This window comes from Condylura cristata, unplaced genomic scaffold, assembly GCF_000260355.1.
Source record: "Condylura cristata isolate star-nosed mole 26May11 unplaced genomic scaffold, ConCri1.0 scaffold00017, whole genome shotgun sequence".
NCBI classification, from domain to species: domain Eukaryota; kingdom Metazoa; phylum Chordata; class Mammalia; order Eulipotyphla; family Talpidae; genus Condylura; species Condylura cristata.
In genome coordinates this window covers 21,516,178-21,528,689 of record NW_004567118.1, presented here as the reverse complement: position 1 = coordinate 21,528,689, position 12,512 = coordinate 21,516,178, and the positions used below count along the sequence as shown (strand labels likewise).

At 62.1% G+C, this 12,512-nt stretch overlaps 2 protein-coding genes across 5 annotated transcripts in view; one reads left to right on the top strand and one right to left on the bottom strand.

The window, feature by feature from the left end:
• The window catches only part of SREBF1 (sterol regulatory element binding transcription factor 1), a 20,634-nt gene extending 10,747 nt beyond the window's left edge, over positions 1–9,887 (top strand). Inside the window, exons 1-19 of one of the 4 annotated variants that reach the window (XM_012726198.1) lie at positions 69–150; positions 1,585–2,016; positions 2,398–2,585; positions 2,672–2,809; positions 2,889–3,110; positions 3,770–3,884; positions 3,997–4,217; positions 4,435–4,630; positions 4,756–4,934; positions 5,159–5,420; positions 5,503–5,669; positions 5,871–6,039; positions 6,564–6,672; positions 6,950–7,059; positions 7,143–7,275; positions 7,356–7,521; positions 7,922–8,122; positions 8,232–8,340; positions 8,608–9,887. In XM_012726198.1, coding sequence (XP_012581652.1) covers positions 132–150; positions 1,585–2,016; positions 2,398–2,585; positions 2,672–2,809; positions 2,889–3,110; positions 3,770–3,884; positions 3,997–4,217; positions 4,435–4,630; positions 4,756–4,934; positions 5,159–5,420; positions 5,503–5,669; positions 5,871–6,039; positions 6,564–6,672; positions 6,950–7,059; positions 7,143–7,275; positions 7,356–7,521; positions 7,922–8,122; positions 8,232–8,340; positions 8,608–8,837 — 3,366 coding nt within the window. In that variant the 5' untranslated portion in view covers positions 69–131 and the 3' untranslated portion in view covers positions 8,838–9,887. Of the gene's footprint in view, positions 1–68; positions 151–1,584; positions 2,017–2,397; positions 2,586–2,671; positions 2,810–2,888; positions 3,111–3,769; positions 3,885–3,996; positions 4,218–4,434; positions 4,640–4,755; positions 4,935–5,158; positions 5,421–5,502; positions 5,670–5,870; positions 6,040–6,563; positions 6,673–6,949; positions 7,060–7,142; positions 7,276–7,355; positions 7,522–7,921; positions 8,123–8,231; positions 8,341–8,607 lie in introns of those variants that run through there. The other 3 variants (XM_012726197.1, XM_012726196.1, XM_012726195.1) reach the window with 3 other exon arrangements.
• An 86-nt stretch (positions 9,888–9,973) lies between these two features.
• The window catches only part of RAI1 (retinoic acid induced 1), a 115,723-nt gene continuing 113,184 nt past the window's right edge, over positions 9,974–12,512 (bottom strand). The window contains exons 6-7 of the mRNA XM_004685058.2: positions 11,838–11,887; positions 9,974–11,408 (exon numbers count right to left, since the gene is read on the bottom strand). Coding sequence (XP_004685115.2) covers positions 11,394–11,408; positions 11,838–11,887 — 65 coding nt within the window. The 3' untranslated portion in view covers positions 9,974–11,393. The remainder of the gene's footprint in view (positions 11,409–11,837; positions 11,888–12,512) is intronic.

Below are 12,512 nucleotides of genomic sequence, written 5' to 3'. Positions count from 1 at the left end.
GGGCGGGGGCGGGGCCCTGCGCGGGCTATAAAGCGGGCGGAGCCCTGACAGGTGAAGTCGGCGCGGCGCGGAGACCGGCAGGCCAGTCGCCTGGACGCCCCTAGGGGGCGGCTGGCGCGGGCCGCGGAGCCATGGATTGCACTTTCGAAGGTATTTTTGGAGGACCCCAATCCCTTTATTACAAAGCCTCCATCTCCGCGGCGGGGTCACCACCCCGGTGCCCAGAGTGGGGAGTGTGTGTGTGTGGAGGCTGTTTTGAACTCTGACATGGAAAGAGCCAGGGGGAGGCGAACCTGCTTCTGCTCTCGGGAGCACCCTCACTAGTAACCTGCTTCCCAACTTTGGGTCCCCCTCTGCTTCCCTCTGGAGCAGAGAGGAAGGAAGCAAGGAGGAGGACCGTTTGTCCTCCTTCCCAGGGAGCCCTCCGTTTGGGGGGTGTCTTAGACACACCAGGCAGATAGTGGGAACCCTGGAGTCAGCCTTTTTTTTTTTTAACCTCAGTTTTCTTATCCGTCAAAGGAGCTCATGAGGGATGAGAGATCATGCAAGTGAAGTACCTTTTGCCTTTATGTCCTGCATATACATGGAGGACCACAAAGTGTTTGTACTTGAGGACCCAGGAAGGGACCCAGGGACCCTGGCACCCTTCTCTTGCTCCAGTGGAGGTCTTAGGAAGGTCCCCTTCTGTGGTAAATTTCCTGACTGTGCACCTGTCAGTGGGAAGGAGTGGGGCAATTTTGGGTTCTCACTCTGCCAGCTGCCTGCCCAGCAAAGCAGCTGCCACAAGGGGCTTAATCTTTTTTGTTGCACTGACAAGGAAACTGAGGAGCTGTGAGAGAAGGTTACTGGTCCAGACCAAGTCAGTTGTGGTGACTGGGAGTTCAGGCTGAGAGTTTGGGAGATCCTTTGCCTCCCAGTGTTGTGCACATGGGTCCTGTGGAGCGAACACTTTCACCCAGTGGGTTAGAGGGCCCCAGCTGACCCAGCCAGGCTGCTGGTCGCCAGCTGGGGGAGAGGGCCCACTGGCCAGGCTGAGGCGGGGAGTGTGGCCCAGTCTGTACGAGGAGGAAGGAGTCAGGACAGACAGCATTCTCTTTTACGGAGGAGAAACCAAAGCCCTGAATGGCCAGGTCCTGGGGCTAGTTGGCTCCAGAAAGGATCTGGGTTAGTGCCCGGAACATGCAGGGACACACTGGTTGGCACACACATGGCCAGCAGCTGACCCCTCCCCCCTCCCCCCAGGCTCCGTCTGTTCCATGGAGGATTGGGTTGGTGATGGCAGTTCTGCCTCAGTCTAGCAAATGGGTGTTGGGGGGCCCTGGCACCTGCAAGGCATTGACCTTGTTCAGCTGTTGCAAGGGCTGTTTCGTACAAGTGGACCACAGGCATTGCTCCAGATGTCACAGGTGCCCACGAAGTGGCTGTGTGTCTGGGAGCAGAGGTTCACGTGGGTGGTTTTCTGTTTCGGTGGCATTGCACATTCAAGTGTGTGGATACGGGACATGCAGATGTGAGAAGCCTGTCTGGGGGGAGCCCCAGCCCCACAGTCGCTCACACAGTCTCTTCTCCTTCTCCTTTCTCCAGACATGCTTCAGCTCATCAACAACCAAGACAGCGACTTTCCGGGCCTGTTCGATCCACCCTATGCGGGGGGCCGGACAGGTGACCCAGACCCTGGCAGCCCAGATGCCAGCTCCCAGGGCAGCTTGTCCCCACCTCCTGTCACAATGAGCTCCCCACTTGAAAGCTTCCTGGGGGGGCCGAAGGCAACACCCCCACCTTTGTCCCCTCCCCAGCCTGCGCCCACCCCACTGAAGTTGTACTCATCTGTGCCTGCCTTTTCCCCTGGGCCTGGTATCAAGGAGGAGCCAGTGCCACTGACCATCCTGCAGCCCCCCACCCCACAGCCTCTACCAGGGGCCCTCCTGCCCCAGAGCTTTCCAGTACCGGCCCCATCACAGTTCAGCCCTGCCCCTGTTTTGGGCTATCCCAGCCCTTCTGCAGGCTTTACTACAGGTAAGGCGGCATATGGCGGGAAGGGGGGCAGGAGTACTGAAGGAGGGTCTGCTCAGCTCTTAGGGGAATTTTCAGGCTTAGGAAAGCAGGACTCTACCCCGAGGCCTGAGATGCCCCTTTACTAGCGTTACTGGTGGTGGCGTTCTGGGGCTAGCCTTGCCTCCCATTCCACCTGGGTTGGCTACATCCATGTTCCCCTCCCAGAGACACATAACCGACTCGAAAGCTCGTGCATCTGCTAGACATGAGCCCCAAGCCCTAGCAGGGTCTGCGCCGATAGGAAACAGACCATCGAGATCATACAGTTACAGGGACCAGAGGGACAGGTTTAAATCGGGGTAGGGTAGCCTGTGCCCACAGCCCTAGCCTTTATCTCTGCAGGGACCCCTCCAGGGAGCACCCCACAGCCGCTGCCTAGCCTGCCACTGGCTTCCCTGCCAGGGGTCCCGCCCGTCTCCTTGCACACCCAGGTCCAGAGTGCAGTACCCCAGCAGATGTTGACGGCCACGGCCACCCCCACAGCAGCCCCTGGAACAACAACCGTGACCTCACAGATCCAGCAGGTCCCGGTAAGGGGGACTGAGCTGGCTGTTGGAGGGGTGGCAGGCCCTGGCCCAGTCACGTAGCTCGTGTGTGAGACCGCTGCCATCCCCAGGTCCTGCTGCAGCCCCACTTTATCAAGACAGATTCGCTTCTCCTGACGACCATGAAAACAGACCTGGGAACCACCATGAAGGGAGCAAATATCAGCTCCTTGGCTCCCGGTGCCACTGTGCAGACAGGGCCCTTGCAGGTGGGTGGCAGGGGCAGAGTGGAAGGGTGTGGGGTCTGCCACATGCATACCACCTAGTGACCCGTGCCTGGCCCTGCAGACCTTGGTGAGTGGTGGAACCATCCTAGCAACAGTACCACTGGTAGTGGATACTGACAAGTTGCCCATCAACCGACTGGTAGCTGGCAGCAAGACCCTGGGTTCCGCCCAGAGCCGTGGGGAGAAGCGCACAGCCCACAATGCCATCGAGAAACGCTACCGCTCCTCCATCAACGACAAGATCGTCGAGCTCAAGGACCTGGTGGTGGGCACTGAAGCGAAGGTGCGGCAAGAGGCAGAGGCAGGGCCTGGGGCAGCCCTGGGGCTTGGTGGGGCGGCGGGGAGTGGACAGGGAGGAGGAAAGGGGTCAGCCGAGTTCGTCAGAGAGCCTTGGGGTCTGTCTCCTCAGGCCTGGACAGCCTTGTCATTCACTTGAACTATAGGGGCCTCCTGTGTGCCAGGGGCAATTCTAGACACTGGGGATGTGGTAGTGAAAAGCAGGCAACAATCCCGCCGTCCGGGATCTGCTGTTCTAGTGCAAGTGTGCAGAGGGAGGGATGAAAATAAACAAGATACGTGTCAGTATTACGGAGGAAAAGAAAACAAGAGAACTGGTGAGAGTTGTCAGACGCAGTCCAGTGGTCAGGGAAGGCCCCCTTGGGTGCTGTATTACCAGAGACTTAAAGGAGGTGTGGGGGTGAGGCCTGAAGATGTTAATAACAGTGATAGCAGCTAGCAGACAATCGCTGATTGCAGTTTGCATGTTAACCCTTAGGTCCATCCTGCAAGGGAGGTACTCCTAGGGCAGGAACATTCCTTGTAGAAGAACCAGCAAACGCAATCCTGAGGCAGTGGTGTGGCAAGGCAGCCCCGCCCCTTGCCACGTACTCATTTGCTAGGCCTAACTGGCCACTTCTGCTGTCTCCCTCCTACCCCTTGCAGCTGAATAAATCTGCTGTCTTGCGTAAGGCCATTGATTACATCCGATTCCTACAACAGAGCAACCAGAAACTCAAGCAGGAGAACCTCAGTCTGCGCAACGCGGCCCACAAAAGTAGTGAGTCCCGGCTCACCTCAGCCCCTGGCTGCGGCCCAGGCTTGGCCCTGCGCTGCTTTGGGGTGGAGTGGGGTGCATAGCCTTACACCCCTTGCTTCTTTCTCGCCTACAGAGTCTCTGAAGGACCTGGTGTCCAGCTGTGGCAGTGGAAGGAACACAGATGTGTGCATGGAGGGCATGAAGCCTGAGGTGGTGGACACCCTGAGCCCGCCCCCCTCGGACGCCGGCTCCCCGTCCCAGAGCAGCCCCTTGTCGATGGGCAGCAGGAGCAGCGGCAGCGGTGGCAGCGGCAGTGACTCGGAGCCGGACAGCCCCGTCTTCGAGGACAGCCAGGTTGGGTGCAGTTTTGCCTCTTGTCCCCTAGTGATACCCTCTGAGTCTAGGACTGGCCAGGGAGAAACCCGTAACATAGTCCACCTCCCATTTCATACAAAGAGAAACTGAGGCCTGGAGCCATGCAGTGCCCCGCTGTCAGGGTGGGCGGAGGGCCCCAGTCCATGCTGCCTGGGCCACTGCCACTCTGACCTCCTGCCCTGCCCGCCCCTACCAGGTGAAGCCAGAGCAGCTGCTGTCCCCCCACAGCCGGGGCATGCTGGACCGTTCCCGCCTGGCCCTGTGCATGCTTGTCTTTCTCTGTCTCTCCTGCAACCCCTTGGCCTCCCTGCTGGGCAGCTGGGGTCTCTCTGGCTCCTCGTATGCCACCAGCATCTACCATGGGCGCAACATGCTGGGCACCAAGAGCAGAGGTATGACAGGTCAGCCTGGGCATCTTGGGAGCGAGTGGGAAGGGGGACTTGGGTGTGAGTCCTGACCCGCGTTTGGGCCCTGCCCTCCTGGGAGCTGTGTCCCCAGCCCTCCTCTCTGCTCTCAGATGGCCCCGGCTGGGCCCCGTGGCTGCTGCCCCCCCTGGTCTGGCTGACTAATGGGCTGTTAGTGCTGATCTCCTTGGCACTTCTCTTTGTCTGCGGAGAGCCAGTCACGCGGCCACACTCAGGCCCCGCTGTGCACTTCTGGAGGCATCGAAAGCAGGCTGACCTGGACCTGGCACGGGTAAGGCCAGGGAACGTGTTGAGTAGGCCAGGCAGGCGGGGATTTAGCAGCCCCTGGGAAGGGGGTAGGCCTCGCCCCTCTCCCCTATCCTCGGGGCACACTGTGAATGTACCCCACCTTCCCCGCTCTAGTCTACCCCATAGACCCCCACGGGCCCCTGGGGGTCACATGTACTTGGGATCTTCTGACCCTACTTTTCTCACCTGGAAAACCTTGGTCCTCAGGGGGACTTTGCCCAGGCTGCCCAGCAACTATGGCTGGCCCTGCGGGCCCTGGGTCGGCCTCTGCCTGCCTCCCACCTGGACCTGGCCTGCAGTCTGCTCTGGAACCTCATCCGCCACCTGCTGCAACGGCTCTGGGTGGGCCGTTGGCTGGCCGGCCAGGCGGGGGGCCTGCAAAGGGACAGCGCGTTGCAGGCCGACGCTCGAGCCAGCGCCCGGGACGCGGCCCTCGTGTACCACAAGCTGCACCAGCTGCACACTATGGGTATGGCGGGCAGGGAGCTGGGCCCCAGGCACTCCCACCGCCTCTGCGCCACACCCCAGCCTCACGCCTGCCCATTTTCCAGGGAAGTACATAGGCGGGCACCTCGTTGCCACCAACCTGGCACTGAGTGCCCTGAACCTGGCAGAATGTGCGGGAGACGCTGTGTCCGTGGCCACAATGGCTGAGATCTATGTTGCAGTTGCACTGAGGGTCAAGACCAGTCTCCCGCGGGCCTTGCACTTTCTGACAGTAAGTGGGTGGGAGCTGGCGGAGGTGGGGCAGAGCTGGGGGCTTGTCTGTGCAGCCCTGACTATGGCACCCTAGGCCGGGGTTACACAGAATACCGCAACTGGGGTGGGGTGGGCCCCAGGCTGACCCGGAGCCGAAGCCCAGGATCCGGGTGTGAGCCCCTGCCGAGGGCCGCGTGACAGCCCAGCTCCCTCCCCACAGCGCTTCTTCCTGAGTAGTGCCCGCCAGGCCTGCCTGGCACAGAGTGGCTCGGTTCCTCTTGCCATGCAGTGGCTCTGCCACCCTGTGGGCCACCGCTTCTTCGTGGATGGCGACTGGACCGTGTGCAGTGCCCCGCGGGAGAGCCTGTACAGCTTGGCAGGGAACCCAGGTGCCCTCTCGCCCTCTGCCCGCCCCGCACCCCACCTCTTCCCCACTGCCATCCTCTGTGCCCCACACCCTCCTTCCTGCCCCATGCCTGTCCCTTATCTCTAGCTGTCCCTGTCCATCTGTCCATTGCCCCACTGTCTGTCGTTGCTGTGGGGGTGCAGGGAGGCCTGGGCTCTGTCTCAGCTGAGGCTCTTCTCGAGCAAACACGGGGACAAGGATTTGCGGGCGGGCGCCAGACAATGCCACGGTGGAGGAAACCGTCAGACAGGGCAGGCACAAAGCTGCTCGGGCTAGATTAGCAGTAGATGCACCACCGCAAGGTTGGCTGCCCTCTCCCAGGGCAGGGCGGCCCTTTATCCCCCAACTTGTGTCTATCCCAGAGCTGAGCCTGCTTGAGTACTCAGGAAAGCCGTTGGGGCGCAGAGGTGAATGGGGGACGGAGGCGGCCAGGAGGCAGCCGAGCGAGCGGCTATACCCGCTGGCGGGGCACCAGCCCCACTCCCCCACTCCCCCACTCCTCCACAGTGGACCCCCTGGCCCAGGTCACTCAGCTGTTCCGTGAACATCTCCTGGAGCGAGCGCTGAACTGTGTGGCTCAACCCAGCCCCAGCCCTGGAGCAGCTGATGGGGACAAGTGAGTTGCCCTGGGGGCCCCACCAGCTGGAGCCCTCCACGGTGGAGTCTGGGGGTGACTGTCCGGCCCCCTGTAGGTAGCCGAGCTCGGCCAGTGTGTGCTCAGTGTGTGGCCCTGCGTATCTCAGCTCCTGCTGGCTCTCAGCTCCCCCCCAGCCGGGGAGAAGGTGGCACAGAGGGGCCCGGAGCTCAGGCTGTGCTATGGTGGGCGGGGAGGAGGCCCCCTGCCCGCCAGGGACCCCTGCCCCAGTCCTGATAGCTGTCCTCGTCTGCCCCAGGGAATTCTCGGACGCCCTCGGGTACCTGCAGCTGCTGAACAGCTGTTGTGATGCTGCCGGGACTCCCGCCTGCAGCTTCTCCATCAGCTCCAGCACGACCACCACCACCGGTAAGCCCCCGGGCCCCGCCCCGGCTCCCCGCCCAGCCTCGGGGCAGTGTGGCTGGACTTCAGGGAGCCCCCTGCTCCTCCAGGCGTAGACCCTGTGGCCAAGTGGTGGGCCTCGCTGACGACCGTGGTGACACACTGGCTGCGGCGGGACGAGGAGGCGGCTGAGCGGCTGTACCCGCTGGTGGGGCAGCTGCCCCGCGCCCTGCTGGAGTCTGAGTGAGTGCAGGCGGATTCTGCCCTCGGTGACTGAGGCGGCCCAGGACCTGGCCCTCACTCTCCTGTCCTGCCTCTGACAGGAGACCCCTGCCCAGGGCAGCTCTACACTCCTTCAAGGCCGTCCGGGCCCTGCTGGACTGTGGGAAGGCGGAGTCTGGCCCTGCCAGCCTAGCCAGCTGTGAGAAGGCCAGTGGGTACCTGCGCGACAGCCTGGCCTCCACCTCAGCCAGCAGCTCCATTGACAAGGTGAGGGTTCAGGGCGGGGACCCGGTTGCTCCCCCTGACCCGCAGAAGATTATGGGGTTAGCCCTTCGGCATAGGACTGGGGGCCTGGCTGACTTTGCGTTCTCACTCAGCGCTCAGGGGAGAGTGGCTGCCTCTGTCTGGTCTGTTTTCCCATCACAGAGGGGGTGGGGTGGGCTGCGTGGCAGGGCCCTCCTGAGAGGCTGCTTCCTGGCAGGCGGCGGGTGCGGGGGCCTGAGAGGCGGGCGGCCCCGCGGTGCATTGCTGTTGCATTGCACGTGTGTGAGGCGGGTGCAGTGCTTCGGCAGTGCAGCCCGGAGCCGGCCCCTGGCACCGCGGGCCCCTACCCTTGCCATCCCAGAGCTGAAGCCCCATGAGCCCTGACCTGCTCCCCCTCCCCCAGGCCATGCAGCTGCTCCTGTGTGACCTGCTCCTGGTGGCACGCACTAGCCTGTGGCGGAGGCAGCAGCCACCGGCAGCAGCTCAGACTTGCCAGGGCCCGGGCAGCGCGCCCCAGGCCTCAGCCCTGGAGCTGCGTGGCTTCCAGCGGGACCTGAGCGGCCTGAGGCGTCTGGCACAGAGTTTCCGACCCGCCATGCGGAGGGTGAGTGCCCATGGCCTTCACCTCACAATGGGCACATGTGGTAGCAGATGGCAGGGAAGAGTAGGGACCAGGACTGAACCCCCAATTCTCCTGACCTCTTCCTAACCAGGTGTTCCTACATGAGGCCACCGCCCGCCTGATGGCAGGGGCCAGCCCCACACGGACACACCAGCTCCTGGACCGCAGCCTGAGGAGGAGGGCAGGACCCTGCGGCAAAGGTGAGGGGGCTGCGCAGGGCAAGTGCCCGGGGTGGGTGTGATGGATGCCCCGGGAGGAGGCCGGGGCTACTGCCATTTGAAGGACACGTGGCTGCCCACGTGGCCGCGTGTGTTCTAGGGGGCAGGCCCTGCGGAGGGAGGGGGAGGGACTTCGCTGCAGCCAAGCTGAGTTGGAGGAGCGTGGGGCGGGGCTTCTGCGAGCTGGGTGGTCCTGGTGGGCGTGGCCACGTTCGGCCCCACCCCATGGTGCCCTTCTGTTGTTCTCAGGCACCACGACAGAGCTGGAGCCACAGCCCACGAGGCGTGAGCACGCAGAGGCATTGCTGCTGGCCTCCTGCTACCTGCCACCCGGCTTCCTTTCGGCGCCCGGGCAGCGCGTGGGCATGCTAGCCGAGGCAGCCCGCACACTCGAGAAGCTGGGTGACCATCGGCTGCTGCAGGACTGCCAGCAGATGCTCATGCGTCTGGGCGGCGGGACCACTGTCACCTCCAGCTAGACCATCGCCAAGGCCGCAATCCTACCTAGTGCCTGTGTCTCCCACTGCCCAATTTCAGCCTGTTTCCCAAGCTGGAGCCTCAATGGCCGGAGGCAGCGCCAGAGATGCTGGTGTCCCCGAATCACTCTTGGATGGCTCTGTCTCAGAAGTGGAGAATGGGAGACCTGCGGGGACTTTTGTCTCGACCTGGGAGGTCACACGGGTGCGACCCCAACCCCCGGCCCCTGCCCCAACCCCAACCCATTGAGCGGCAGCCAGGGTGGTGCTGACCTCTGGTGGCAGATCGGGGGATTGCAGAGGCCAGCCCAGGCGGGTGTCACTTTCTTTCCTCGCAGGCCCCTGTGGCTTTCCCCCACTCTCCAGTCTAGAGGGCCAATCTAGAGGAAGAGAAGGGTACATTTCACTGAACTGGGAGGACTCAACTTGGCTTTCCAGGTCATAGCCGGGCCTCCTTACTAAGCCTCTCTCCCTTTCAGGGACTCTTGTACATAGTTTAGATGAAGGTGCGCCAGCCTCTGCGCTTCTGAGGCTCACGTGCTACTTGCATTTTGCAAACTTTATTTTCATAGAATGAGAAGTTTTGTACAGAGAATAAAAAATGAAATTATTTATAATCTGGGTTATGTTCCTTTGGGGAAAAGGGTACGTGCTTCAATTGAGGTACATACCAACTGGGGGTTCCTTGGGCCTTCCCTTCCACCCTGCACCCAGGCAAATGTTTCCTACCCCACCCATCGTAAAGCACAAAGTTCTCTCCTGTTGTCCAGGGAGGCCTGGATCCCACTAGGCTGTACCAACCTCTCACCCTTAGGGTCATTGTGGTCTCCCGTCATTTCCAGCCCCTCAGCTTAGATTCTCACAGCTTCCAGCCTAACACGGGAGAACCAGTGTCCCCAAGGATAAAGGTGACAGGAGCTGCAACCTTATCTATGGGATGTCAGTCTTGCCTCCCTACCCACTGCCCCTTCACACCTGAGAGCCTGCACCCCCATCATGACCTGTCACTCAAAGGGCTTATTTCCTGTTCCCGCAGACCCCCTGACTCTGGTTTTTGTCCACCCCCATCCCTCTTCTCCCCCCAGCTAAAGCCTCGCTCTCTCACAGCAGAATCTGCTCAGAATCCACAGGCTGCAGACTTCCAAAACAATCGTTGTATCTTTATTGACTTTTTTTTTCTGAATGCAATGACTGTTTTTTACTCTTAAGGAAAATAAACATCTTTTAGAAACAGCTCGATACACACAATCTTCAGTGTGAAGCAATATACTAATAAGAACACTAGTCGTCTTAACATTTACAGTCTTCATATATATTATATATATGTATATGTATACATATATATACACTATATAACGAGGCCAGATATAATACACACGTTTACCATTTTACAGTCATATGTACAAGAAGTTGCTAGGGCGGCCCGGTCTGGGGGCTGCGTCAGGCCCATTGAAGCGTGGACAGAGCTGAGGACGCAGACGGACAGGCAGACGAACTGGCAGGGCCTGTGGTGACTGCGTGGGGCAAGGGCATCGCGGTGGCCCCTTCCCTGGCAAGGGCCCTGTGCAGAGGGGCACGACGCACGGCGGTGACACAGGAGAAGCGAGCATGTTCCCAACATATATACATTCTATGTAACATATATATAGAGGGGTACACAGGTTTGTACACGAATCTAGCGCTGTCTCTGCTCGCGTGCCCGGCGGTCTCTGGAGCCGGCGATGGCGCAGAGGGACGGTCTCCAATCCGCACGACTCCGCCGGTGCGCTCCGGTCGCGACTCCTTTACTGTTGCGCTCCCAGGCCGGGCTCCAGGGATGGAGTGGAGGACTGGAAGGGGACGAACAGAAGCCAAGAGGTGCCCCAGTCCTGCCCGCAGCCCGGGAGCCCGCACCCTCTGAGCACCCGCCGCGGACACATCCGCCAGCCTGCGGCTCTGCCTGCGTCTCACCAAAATTTTGGCAAAGGCTGGAGGAAGGGCGCTTGGCCGCGCCCCAGACGGCTCGTCCGGAGCCTACGGCCCCCTCCCCCGCTGGCCCGGCCCGCGCCGGAGAGGCTTCAGCCCCCCTCCCCCTCGCCTCGTCCTCGGCCCGTGGCCGCTCCCAGGGCCCTCTGGACCCCTAACCTTAGCCCCGGGCTGCCCAGCTGCAGGCCACAGCCGGCCGGAGCGCGGCAGCACCCACGTGGAATGAATGCCACGTCGTCTTGGCGCTGCCCAGGCAGGAGCAGCTCCGGCTAACGGCGTCCCCCACCCCGCCGGGGCCGGACGCCTCCAGGAGCCCGGCGACCCGCGGGCTCCCCCTCTCCAAGCCTGGCCCCGCGGGGGTGCTCAAGAACCCCAGTCTCGTCGCCTGCGGGAGCGGGAGGCTCCGGAACGCTTTTTCTTCCCAACCCGGGACCGCCAGTTTCAGCCCACGGCGGCCAGATCCAAGACCCGGGGTCCGGATCAAGGATCGGCTCGGACCCGCGTTGGGACAGCTCAAAGGCCCCTGGCCGCGCCGGCGGCTCCTCTCCTGCGGTGGCCAGCGGGCTCCGGCGCTTCTCCGGCCGTTGGGGTGAATTACAACGGCAGCCTCTGCAAGACAAGGAACCGCCCGACTGCCGGTTAGGTCCCGGGGCGCGCTGGAGGGGCGCCCGCTCCTGGGGCAGTCGCCACTCAGACCGCCTGCTGCAGGCCCCACCCACGTGCCCCCACACCCACGTGCCCCCACACCCACGTGCCCGGGGCCTTGTGGCTAGGGGTGGCCTGGCCCCCCATAGCCGCGGGCTGGCCTTTCTTGTAAGCCCCACCTCTCCTTCCTCTGTCCCCACTGGGGCCCACCTGCCTGGTTCCCAAAGCCGCCCTCTGATTAACGGCCAGTAACTTGGTGGTGGGGTGGTGGGTGCCGCAGGTGGGGCCTGTTCTTCGGGGGGAGGGGGTGGCCCACAAGGCCTGGGGAGCGAGGGCAGGGGAAGGGCCTCCTCTCCAGCCTGGAGCCCTTCAGGGAAGGTCGTGGCCACCTACCTTATGTTTGGGACACTTCAAAGAAAAGTTCTCTTCGATGAATAAGCAACCTGTAATCAGAGAGAGGTTTGGGTAGTTAAGTGCCAGCTGCTGGCATGGGGGTGGGGGCTGCACGGCTTTGCTACCGGTCAGGCCCTATACCAAGAGCGTATCAGCCTGCTCGAGATCCTCCTCCACCATCCAAGCGGAGAGCTCCTGCCCCCGGCCCACTGGCCTAGTCTGTCCTCACTCTCACTGCCTTACCGGGGCCGCGTCTCTGTCTACCGTTCAGCTATGGCAGAGCGCACGCGCCCTGTCCAGTTATGGCTGGCCGCACTTGTCACACAGACGCGTGGTCTCTGCCAGGTGAGTGGCTGGCCCTAGGAGGGGCCTCGAGGCCCAGTGGGAGCTCAGGATTGACCAACCAGGTAGTGCGGTCACCTGTCTGGAGTTGAGTCGGCCTTTGTGTCCAAACTGTGAACAGGGCGTCACGCCACCTACCGTCTGTGGCGGAGGTGAATGAGGAGAGAGGGTATGAACACCCCAGTGTGGGGCTCCGGACGCCGGCTCCTGTGGGGGCGAGCGGGGAAGCGACTTGACCCCTGACGTTGGAGCAGCACACGGAGAGCTGAGGTTTCAAGTCTGAGGATTCCCAGCAGGGACCCCCACTTTGGGCAAGCGGGGGGGGGGGGGGGG